Source organism: Ahaetulla prasina, chromosome 1 (assembly GCF_028640845.1).
Source record: "Ahaetulla prasina isolate Xishuangbanna chromosome 1, ASM2864084v1, whole genome shotgun sequence".
In the NCBI taxonomy this organism is placed as follows: domain Eukaryota; kingdom Metazoa; phylum Chordata; class Lepidosauria; order Squamata; family Colubridae; genus Ahaetulla; species Ahaetulla prasina.
Window position 1 is genome coordinate 35,359,194 of NC_080539.1, and position 11,378 is coordinate 35,370,571.

The following is an 11,378-nucleotide window of genomic DNA, read 5'->3' on the forward strand; positions in this document are numbered from 1 at the left end:
ATGCTGAACTGAAGAGGTTATTTTTAAAAAGTGTGGAACAGAAACAACTGTTTTGTCTTCAAGCATAGCTGCAATCCACTAAGACTGGTGGATTCCAGCAGGAATTTTGTAGATCCAGCAATTTTATGACTGCCAGCAGCACACTGGTGTTAATTTAATTGCTTTTCTGTCAACCTGATTAACCCCTTCCTTTGCTATTAATAAATCTATTTTTCCTTTCAAAGCAACCAACTCATAGTGTCTTCTCTATGTGTTTTCCAACTGAAAGAAGGATTCTCTATGATTTATATACAATCTTACAGATAAAGGTCAGGCACAGCTGGAATGAGTGATTGTAGATTAGCGGGCACCCATTTCAGATATGGCAGGGGTAGTGGGTAAGCAAATAATGTGAAAAGAAGGCCTGCTTTCTCTCTAATATTAAGCATGGTGCCAGTACTAAATAAAACTTAAAAGATTTTATACTAATGATCAAGAGGAACATGACTCAGTGGCAGAATTGACACTTGTTTTCACTCAATCTCATTCTTTTAATAGTCATTTTTACTTTTAATAGCTGCTTTGAATCCAGATGCTGCTAATGCTCATGTTCACAATGCCTGAAAAAAATGATAGATAAAAGCACTATTAATGTACATGTGGTGGCTTAGAGGTGGTAATCTCGCCTCACGATCAGAAGGCTGTGAGTTCGATCCTAGGTAGTGGCAAATATTTCTCTCTCCATGGGTGCAAAGAGAAAGTATCTGATGCAAACTTATGTGTATCAGGAAGGGCATCTGGCCAGTAATGTTCAGGTCCATTTAGTTACCTCGACTCCACCCCAATGCAAGGGGGAAAAAAGAAGAGTAATCCATGTTTTTTGACATTTAGATTTTTTTTAGTAAATATTGGTGTTGAAAGACATTATCCCATGATCAAATAAATCAAACCATTACAAAATATAGAATTCTGAAGCTTCTGTTCTGGTTTAACAGAAACAAAGCTTTGTGTGTAATCATCAGTAAAATTGTAATATTCACCCTCAGAACCTTTGTGATAGTTTCGAAGTGTTTAGAACAAGAAGCAATCAATGAATTTGAGTAAATTATGACTCTTACATCATAAATTACATGTATGAAGGTCCCTGATTTTATTCCAAATATTTCAAGTTTAAAAGCGAAGGGGATGAAGGAAAAATTATGGATAGGGGATTTGCTAAAACTTTTCTTGAATATTTATGGAGATTCTCAATCATCCAGATCATGGTTGAGCCAAAAGTGCTTTTTCAAAAGGCAACTGGACTTTGTTTTTCCTTGAAGACATTTTGCTACTCATCCGAGAAGCTTCTTCAGTTCTGAGATTTTCTTGAAAATCTGTTTGCTGCTATCTGGTGGATGTTTAGATCTTTAAGCTTAGATATGGCAACCCTGGCTTGATTTAGATTTTGGGTATTCATTTTGATTATTTTGTTCAAATTGCATTGCTTGTATACCAAAACTTGTTTAGAATGTCATGCATTCCTCTTATAAATCTGAGCATGAACAAATGTAGAATTCTAGTTCCTCCAGGGACTGGTCTAAAGAGAGAATCTGATATGCAAGAAATGCAGACACTTCACTCATGTGAATCCCATTTGAAATAGTAGTTCCTGATTCAGGTTGATATCTCTGAAAATTAGAATCAGCTTAGCTTATCTATCCCTTGATTTTTATTTAGTGAAAGAGTTTATCAGTGCAGGGCATTTGCTAAATCCCTATTCTTTCTAAGATGCAGCATGTCTTTGGATCAGTGCAATCTCAGACAGTTAAACATTTTTATTTTAAACTATCAATGTAGTTTTATTGTGAAATGTTCATGTACACATTCTGGCACTATTCTATTCAAAATACGCACACATATTCTGCTTTTAATTATCCTAGTTGTTTAAAACATTTAGTCCCTTTTAACAATTTAAACAATATGGCCAAAAGACGAACAGAAGTAAATGCAAGCATTTTGAATTGACTCATCAGTACCTACATTACAATAACATGCTTAAAATCAGCCTCAAATGTAAGATCTAGCAAGAGCATAAATTAAACCTATAACGTATGTGGGAAAGCAACCAATGGCAAGCCTTATGCCCACGGGAAGCGTAGATTGACATAAAGCCATTTCTGCATGTACAAAGGGGGCTTCAGATGGTTAATGTCAACCACCTCAGCAAAACACAGGAAATGAGAGTTCCTGTGGCACAGTAGAACTTTAAACGCAGAGTTTTGATCCACTTGTGACCAGTAGATAGTAAGAGTCTCACACTGGCCGAAGAAGCATTTTATGGCCATGATTTGTTGTTTTTGGATTACTCAAGGTTGTTTGGACCCATTTCAGAAGATGCTCCTTTATTCTGAAAGCCAAACACCTATCAGTTCTGCCAATGTAATTGTCTCCACAATTACAAACAAATTGGTAAACACAATGATTTTGTGTTTTTTGGCACTGATAGGTTGTACTCCCTTAATTAGGGGCAGCAGTAGCCTCTGAGTTTGATGTAATATGTGAAGCTCAGCCATACTGAATGTTGCTTCAATTAAGGTGTTTAAATGTCGAGTCCTAGTTGTAGTAACAAGGCCCCAGAAGCAGGAAGAAGGTAACAACATTAGTATTAGCAGATTTGTCTCTGAACAATATTTTCAGGATTGAATATTACATTGGTATCTAATAAGCATACAAATTTAATTAAAATATACAGCTTAGCAATCCTTTCCAAACAGGACTGCCCAATTTGCACATGTAATGCACCTACATAAAACACCTACATAAACTATCTTATTTTGTGCTAGCTTGTACACAGTAATGATTTGGGGAAGGAAGGAGCAAGTGTACTGTTAAGTTGTACAGTTTTGTTTTCACCTTAAACTCAGCAAACATTGCAAGTTTTATGTACACTGAGAGCATATGCACCAAGACAAATTCCTTGTGTGTCCAATCACACTTGGCCAATAAATTAAAAAAAAAAAAGTTTCAGTAAACATTTCCCAATGCTTGCCATGTCAGGAATAGGAGGTGAGGTTGATAATCAGCACCTCTGTGTTCTAGTTCCAGTTGACATTAGCAAGAATAAAGTTAATTATACACACCTGAAATGTGTTTACTTCTGAGTCATCTGATGTCTCTGATTTGTTCACAAAGCATCAAAAAACTCCTACTGGGTTATCTTAAGTTGATTTATTAGGGAGTAAGCCCTACTCCCTAATAAATCAAGCAACTGGCTTCTGAATGTAGGATGTTGGCATTGGAGGTGAAACCTGTGGTTTGCTGTAGTGGAAACTAATTCTACCATTGTTTGAACTGCAAGAAATCTGAGTGTAATCTAAGAAGATGTTGATCCATCCTTAACCTGGTCTTTCAGATCTTCCAATGGTGCACCTATCACTATTGTAACTTGAGTCCATCCCTCTTGCTGCTGGCTGCTTTTCTACCTTTCTAAGCATTTTTTTTAAATTTACATTTATATCCCGCCCTTCTCCGAAGACTCAGAGCGGCTTACACTATGTTAGCAATAGTCTTCATTCTATTTGTATATTTATATACAAAGTCAACTTATTGCCAAACAATCTACCCAACTTATTGCCCAACAATCTTATAAAGGATGGAAGGCTGAGTCAACCTTGGGCCTGGTGGGACTAGAACCTGCAGTAATTGCAGGCTGCTGCTGTTAATAACAGACTGCATTAGCAGCCTGAGCCACAGAGGCCCTAAAGACTCTGTGGCTCATTAAAGACTTTTTCGTAATATGTACAAAGTAGGATATTTTGAGCCTAATAATTTATGACTCTAGATAAGAACTATGTAAATTTCTTTGATAAGCCTATTTTGTTGGCTGTCCAGGGTTGTCTTAGGAGCCTTCTCCAGCATGCACTTTCCAAAACTTGTGTTTTTTAAAAGGCACTTTAACATGGGTACATTGTACACACCCTGAACATCTAAAAAAAAAGCTTCCTGTGAGAAAAGAAAATCTGTAGAAGCTCATAAATAAGCATTAAAAAAACTTTTGCCCTTTTTATGGAGAAAGAGATTGCAAATTAGAAAGTCTACCTGAGTTGCCAAATTTTTTGAAAATAAAGGTTACCAACCAAGGAAAAAGGATACGAAAGGTCCTTGGTTGCTCTCTCTGAGCTTGGTGGTTTCCTTGTAGATGTTTCATTACCCAAACTAGGTTTGTTTTTTTCCTGTCAGAAGCGCAATTAAAATAAGGCATACTATATGACATAAATTTTAAAATATAAAATACAAGATTAAGATGTGTATAAGTTAAAGTTACACGTTTCTTGCCCAGAAACTGATAAATGTTGCCTAGTTTGAGTAATGAAACGTCCACAAGAAAACAACCAGGCTCAAAGAGCAATAAAGACCCTTTCACTTCAATCCTGAGCTACAAATATTCTCCTTTATTGAAAAAGGGCACCTTATTCTCTCACTGCGGCTACATTCACGGAAACTGCAAAACTACCCAAAATTAATGCTTGGCCAAATCTTGCTTTTTGTGCAAACGCTTTTGCACTGCGCGTCTTTTTAGACTGATTTGCATCTATGCCTCACTTTTTCTCTCGCAGTGCACACAGCGAACGATAGGACTGGAAGGTGCAAATGACTTTCCAAGGCAGCCCCAATTAGTTCACTCTTCGCAGGTTAGGATGGGTTGCGCAAAGATCGATGGAGAGGAGCCGTTCGGTTCTCGATTAAAAAGGTCTGCCGAAATAGTTCCTTTCAGAAGGCAAACAGGCGAAACGGGAGTAAGGAACTCCAGCTGGAAATGAAAGAAGGCGAGAAGCGATCTGAAGCGGAAAAGCTTTGGTGGCTTCAGGTCCCACTATTTAAATTTTACAGAGGAAAATAACTTTAATTTTATTTTAAAAAAATCATTGATCGTACCATCTGCATTTCATTTTCTTCCGACTAGACGTGAGTGCGCGTGTGACACGTCTTCGGTCTTCTATTCCTACAACTTTCAGGAGCCTTCAATGTAAGATGCATGTATTTCGGTTTGTGTTGCAGACACACGTCTTCCCCATAAGGCTCCAAATATCTATTGTAAACGGACTATATATATTCCGTTTGTATTTTCAAACTGCTATTGGTTGATAAAGAAAAATAATCTGTGGTATCATAAGCATGCAAATACTATAAATAACTGGCGACAAGCAACCTAGGATGGGCTGTATTGGGGCTGGGACACATTTCTTTTAAAAACCAGACTTTGCCGTGTTTGGAGGTGGGGCGTGGTACCATTTTTGTCCAGGTAGTCCTTGACTTACAACCGAAATTGAGCCCAAAATTTACAACATTTATTAAGTGAGTTTTGTCCCATTTTCCTAGCTTTCTTGCCACAATTTAGTGAATCACTGCAGTTGATAAATTAGTAAACTGATTATTAAGTGAATCTGGCTTCCCCATTGACTTTGCTAGTCCCTGGGACACTGCAATGGTCATAAATAGGAACTGGTTGCCAAGCATCTGAATTTTGATCACATGAGCATGGGGATGCTGGAAATGTGGTATCTGTGGTATTATCCTCTAACGGTCTTTCCTGGCTGAGTGTACTTTACTAAATGTTAGAAAACAGAATTAGGGAGATAGTACCAGAAAAATTGACATTTCTGCCTCCCCAGGGGTCTCACTAAAAAGTTAACAATGTGGCTTCCCCTCTTGAAAAGTGCTTGTCCCAAATTGGGGGGGGAAAAAACACCACACAGTTGTGCAAGTTAGTTACAGGCTTAATCATTCTTAAAAGTTGATCAGTACAAATTCATGGGACTTACTGAAAGGAAATCCAACTGATTATAATAGGCTTTTTAAAAAGGTTAATGCTGTTATGTTAGGGACTGCCACTCTACTGCAAGAGTGTATATTTGATAATGTTGTTCAGGCTAGAAGCTTGGAGGCCATCCTGGGAATAGACATTTTACTGCACAGAATGGCATTTTTAACCATTTTTTTCCCCAACACTTTTTCAGCCTTGAACTTAATTGTCTGGAGTCTCAGGAATTCTGGCTATCATCCCCAGTTTTTGTGCTCTTGCAGCAATGCCAGAAGGCCCCTCTGTAAAGAAGTTCCAGTTTCTGTGTTCTCCCTATGTAGGGAAGATGGTATCCAAGGTGGGAGGAAGCACTAGACAGATCAATCCAGATGATTTGAAAACACTAACACTGTGGGATATTCAAGTGAGTCTTGCTGTGTAATAAACATTTAACTCTCTTTTTATAACAACTTTGGATTACTTTGTATTAATGCTGTTTTGCCAACATTATCATTGTTAAAAATGTATGTAGCAGATGACTTCATTAACATATACGGTAGAAAATACTACAGTCCAAGAAAGATACAGAAGATTGCTTTTTGCTCCAGGCAAATTAAAGACTTGATTATGATCCCTGCGCTTCATGTATGGTTTTTGGCAATGTAACAATCGGCCACCTTTTGGAGACTGCATCTCCCAATTAAAAAAAAAATGACCCAAGTCTTGACGACATTTTGATACCTGTGTTCAAGATTTCATGTTGGAATATGTAAATCCCAATAGATTTGGTGCTTCGATGCAAGATATTTCTGTAAAATGTAATTTAAAAAATACGGTAACTTTGTCCAAGGCTGCCATGTAGGATGGCTACGTACATTCTGCTGCTTTTGGTTGCCATGTTGCTGGCCTTAGGTTTAAGAAATCCTAATAAGAATTCCATTCTGGGCCTGTTTTATGGGAGTCCTTAATAATAGGTAACTCTCCCAGCCTGAATTCCTGCTTCAAAGCTAAAGTCTTGCTCAGATATTTCTGTTAGTTAACAGGCTCATCTGTTTCTCTCTCTCCCTCCCTGCACTTTTATTAAATATTAGAGCAGTTATATAAACAAAAAAAGACAAGGAGGAATAAAAAAGAAGGAGCGCTGCCAGGGTTACTAAAATGGAGAAGTTGGAATAGAATGTGAGATTTTTAAAATGCTTTTTTCCAGGTCCATGGGAAAAACTTGTTTTTGGCTTTTGGCACCAAAGAGAAATTAAAACTCAGCCATGACAGCATATCCTCGGATTTGCTTGAACAAAGATTGGAAATGCCTGGAAGCAGTTCCTTTCTCCAGGGCCAGAAAGAAAATGAAGTTGAAATATGCAATCCTGAATGCGGTCCACAAGAAGAGTCAGCAAGCTGCTTGGCATCTGATATGGATAATAATAATAATGGGCAGAGTTGGAAATGGCTCCGCTTCCACTTTGGTCTGTATGGAAGCATGAGAGCCAATGAGTTTGCAAGGGCGAATAAAGCAAACAAAAGAGGCGACTGGAAAGATCCAATTCCCAGGTTAGGATTTTGAGGTTTACAAAGGGAGTTTTACCATACTGCTATACAGGTAGTCGTTGAGTTACGACAGTAATTGAATCTTGCAATTATGGTCATAAAGTGGCTTACTACATGACTGGACCTGATTTTACAACTCTTTTTGTAATTTGGAATGGAGTGTTTTTTTGCTAGAAATCAGAAGTAAACTCTGGTTTCCAGAAAAACCATAATAAATTATGGTCACGTGACTAAGGGGTGCTGCAAACAACTGTAAATGTGGGCTGCTTGCACCCTAATGTCATATGGCAACCAGGTGGGGCTGATGTTATAATTTCAAAATCAGGTCGTAAGTAGCTTTCTGTGCGTCTTTGGCGTTGAGTCATGCCGTCCACATGACCATGGAGACGTCTTCGGACAGTGCTGGCTCTTTGGCTTTGAAACGGAGATGAGCACCGCCCCCTAGAGTCGGCAACAACTAGCACATATATGCGAGGGGAACCTTTACCTTTACCTTTAAGTAGCTTTTGGGGAGTGGGGGTGTCTGTCATAATGTAAAATAGTCACTAAATGACCAATTGTAAATCGAAGACTACTCGTAGCTGGACTAGTTCTTCTGGAAAGAAACAGGGTTTCTTTCTTTCTTTTTCTCTTAATAAAGCAAAAACATGTAATTTTCTTGGCCAAGAAGTTCATTTTGTTTTAAACGGTTATGCTGGGGCCAGGAATAAAAAAGTCAGCTAGATTTTTTTTGCATTTAGTCAGTCAGTTACATTTTAAGTTATTAAGAAATTAAGATTATCCCTCATGCATTTACCATTTTTCCTCTTCAGTCACATTAAAACCTACAATTTAAAAAAGATTTTGGTGATAATCTCTCATGTTTTTCAGGGTCACATATGGCCCATGAAATTCAGGCTCTGTCATCTGCTCTAAATTAATCAGTGTTTGTTTTCATTTTGGATATTTAGGCTAGTTCTCCATTTTGATGCTGGGAGCTTTCTGGTATTTTATAACTGCCGCATTCAGCAGTGCTCTTCTCCTAGCACTGATCCAGCAACTGATATCCTGAGCCTGGAGTTTGACCGGGAGCGAGCTTTGGAAGTCCTTGCAAAAGATACTCCTGTGTGCTACATACTCCTGAACCAAAGTTATTTCTCAGGAATAGGTAGGTTCAAAATTGATACCAAGATAAAATGCACATACTTGCTTAATTTTGGGATTTATAATAGGAGTTGTTGCAAAATATGCAGGAGTTGTAATCTACTAGGGCAGGAATTCTATTGAAGGTTGAATTTTGGAAATGAATTGACTTAAAAAGATATCTTTGACATCCATTTAAACATTACATTGAGGGCCAATAATGGAACAGGGTCCATAACACCTACATCTGTGCCATTTTAAAAATATGACAATTACATAGCAATAGCACTTAAGACTTATATACCACTTCACAGTGCTTTTATAGCCCTCTCTAAGCAGTTTACAGAGTCAGCATATTGCCCCCAACAATCTGGGTCCTTATTTTACTGACCTTGGAAGGATGGAAGGCTGAGTCAACCTTGAGCCTGGTGAAATTCGAACTGCCAAATTGCAGTCAGCAGAAGTAGCCTGCAGTACTGCATTCTAACCACTGCACCACCACAGCTCTAATGAATGAATTTATTAAGCTTATGCCTCACTACAATCTGATAACTCTCAGTGGTTTACAGTAAAATTAATCAACCATGGTAGAATTAAAAGGAATTATAATTTCATAAAATCTCTAACAAGAATGTGTGAAATCGCATGATGCCCACTGACTAAAACGTTTTCTAAATGGCCTGCAGTTCCCTAAAGAGCTGACAGCAGTGTATGTTTTTTTGTATCTATCTGTATATCTTCCTAAACAAAATGAGAACAAGGAACGTATTCGTGTTATCCACTTGATATCCCCTGTGAGATAGGACAAGCTAAACAGAATGACCAATATAAGATTAGCCATGAAGATTAATGATAAGAGGTTCAGATCCGAACCTGAACTTCCTAGTTTTAGGTTTTTACTCTGCCCTACAGCAATCTTTCTTAATATTTATAATTTCTGTGATTCCCAACCATCCTGATAATTTGTTAGGAATGATGGGGATTATTTCCCAAGACTCCTTTAAGGACTCCAGTTTGGAAAGGCTAATCCTTACATAAGGAATGCTTTTTTCATTTCACTTTCTTTATAGTCTCTCCAGTGTTCACTTTCTCCTGAACTTTTCTCTCTTCCAGGAAATATAATTAAAAATGAGGCCCTGTATTTAGCAAGGATCCATCCATTGTCCCTTGGCTCCTCTTTGGAATCCACAGATCTCAAATCTTTGCTTGAGCATGTTGTCCAGTTCAGCTTGGCGTGGCTCCACAACAAGCTGGGAAGACAAAGATTGCAGCTACAGATTTACATGAAAGATAAATGCCCCAAAGGGCATGAGGTAAAGAAGGCAACATTTGGACCACCAGATGGGTTGAAAAGACTTACCTGGTGGTGTCCACAATGCCAGCCTCGAGTGCCCCCTGAAGAGATGGATATGTCTCTTGTACAAGACACCTGATTTGCACAATCTCCTTGGTTGTACGATTTCAAGAGATAATGTGGAAATCAGGGAACAAGTTCATGATTCAAGAGAGAATGTGCAAGCCCAGGCGTTCCTTAAAGGAATTTAAGATTTACATACCGTATGCATTGAGCCATCACTTTCCACAGTCCAAGTAGCCACTTAGGTAGTACCTGGAGATTTGTGATTAATGAAAATGATTCAAGATCTACAAATGCAGCATGCCAGATGAAGCTTGCTCCCAGTGATGAAGATATTTGGAGGCAGGGGGAATGGTTACCATTCACCTATGATGTCAGGAATGCTCTCTATGCTTGGACCATGCTTGTCTTGGATTTACACAAGGTCAAACATTTTTTTCAGATTCTCATTCCAATATTCTTTTATTATAGGAATGACTCATGTCAAAACAATTCTTTATAATCACCATTGTAATTACATAAGACTGCATCATATTTAATTTTCTGAGGTAGTATTAAGGAACAAAATTATGCAAATTAGTTTTGATTTGTAAATGAGGAATCCATTTATAGTTGACCTGAAATATTAGTAAGCCATTAAAACAAAGACATGTGATTTGGCTGTGAGGAGGAAGAAGGTAAAACCCTATTCTAGAATTTGAATTTGTTTAATGTTAAGATCAAACAAACTAAATATTTGTAGTTACTAATAACATAGATGGTATTTTGAAAGCTCCACTTTCTCAGTTTCTCAGTTTATATTTTGATATAGTAAGGAGAAGAGGCTTAGAATCTTCTTTATTTGAAAGCTGAAAGCTCTCTTGAACATGGAAGCTTCTGAATTTTATTAAAATATGTCTTGTTGGTTTGAATGAAACATTACTTGTGCTTATTTTTTACATGACTGGAGTAGAACTTAGAAAACTTTGTCTCCTTGAATGTACACTAATTGCAATATATTTAATATATTAATATATTAAAATGAAATTTTGTTGCATACAGCTCTGAAGGGGTCACAACCTCCAAAATGAACTACATAAACATGACAAAATAAGTAAATAAATACAAAATTATGCATATACCCACATACTATACTTGCAGACCCCAGTGTGCACATGTATCACCTCTCCTGCGGTTGCAGATTTGCTTCCGGGTACAATTCAAGGTTCAATTAAAAAAAAAAAAAGACCAGGTTATCTGAGGGACAATCTCTTGCCGGTCACATCTACTGGATCAGAGCAGGGAGGCAGGGAATGTTGCAGGTCCCCTCCCTGAGGTAGATACACCTGGTGGGACCCAGAAGAACAGCCTTCTCCGTGGTGGCTCCCTCTCTCTGGAACATCATTCCCCCAGAGATTAGAATGGTCCCCACTTTAATACTCTTCTGGAAGGCACTGAAGACCTGGTTCTGCCATTAAATGGCTCATGTGATCTGCTGTCACTGGCGCAGGGGTTGGGAGGTGGGGGGTGATTTTGTTATATTGTACTATATTAAATTATTTGATTCTTCTTGTTAGTTTTTATTGTTTTAAATGTCTTATATTCTGAGTTGCC

At 37.9% G+C, this 11,378-nt stretch overlaps 1 protein-coding gene across 4 annotated transcripts; it reads left to right on the top strand.

Annotated features, from left to right (window-relative positions):
• Window positions 1-4,740: 4,740 nt before the first annotated feature.
• On the top strand, window positions 4,741-10,706 carry NEIL2 (nei like DNA glycosylase 2). Of its 4 annotated transcripts, none has more exons than XM_058164841.1 (5): window positions 4,741-4,984; window positions 5,976-6,182; window positions 6,966-7,309; window positions 8,257-8,453; window positions 9,542-10,706. In XM_058164841.1, the coding sequence occupies exons 2-5, from the start codon at window positions 6,045-6,047 to the stop codon at window positions 9,859-9,861; spliced, it is 999 nt and encodes a 332-aa protein (XP_058020824.1). In that variant the 5' UTR covers window positions 4,741-4,984; window positions 5,976-6,044; the 3' UTR covers window positions 9,862-10,706. The 4 variants fall into 4 exon arrangements, with proteins under 4 accessions (XP_058020824.1, XP_058020826.1, XP_058020825.1 ...); XM_058164843.1 differs by having other exon boundaries at window positions 6,043-6,182; XM_058164842.1 differs by having other exon boundaries at window positions 4,741-4,923.
• Window positions 10,707-11,378: the final 672 nt, after the last annotated feature.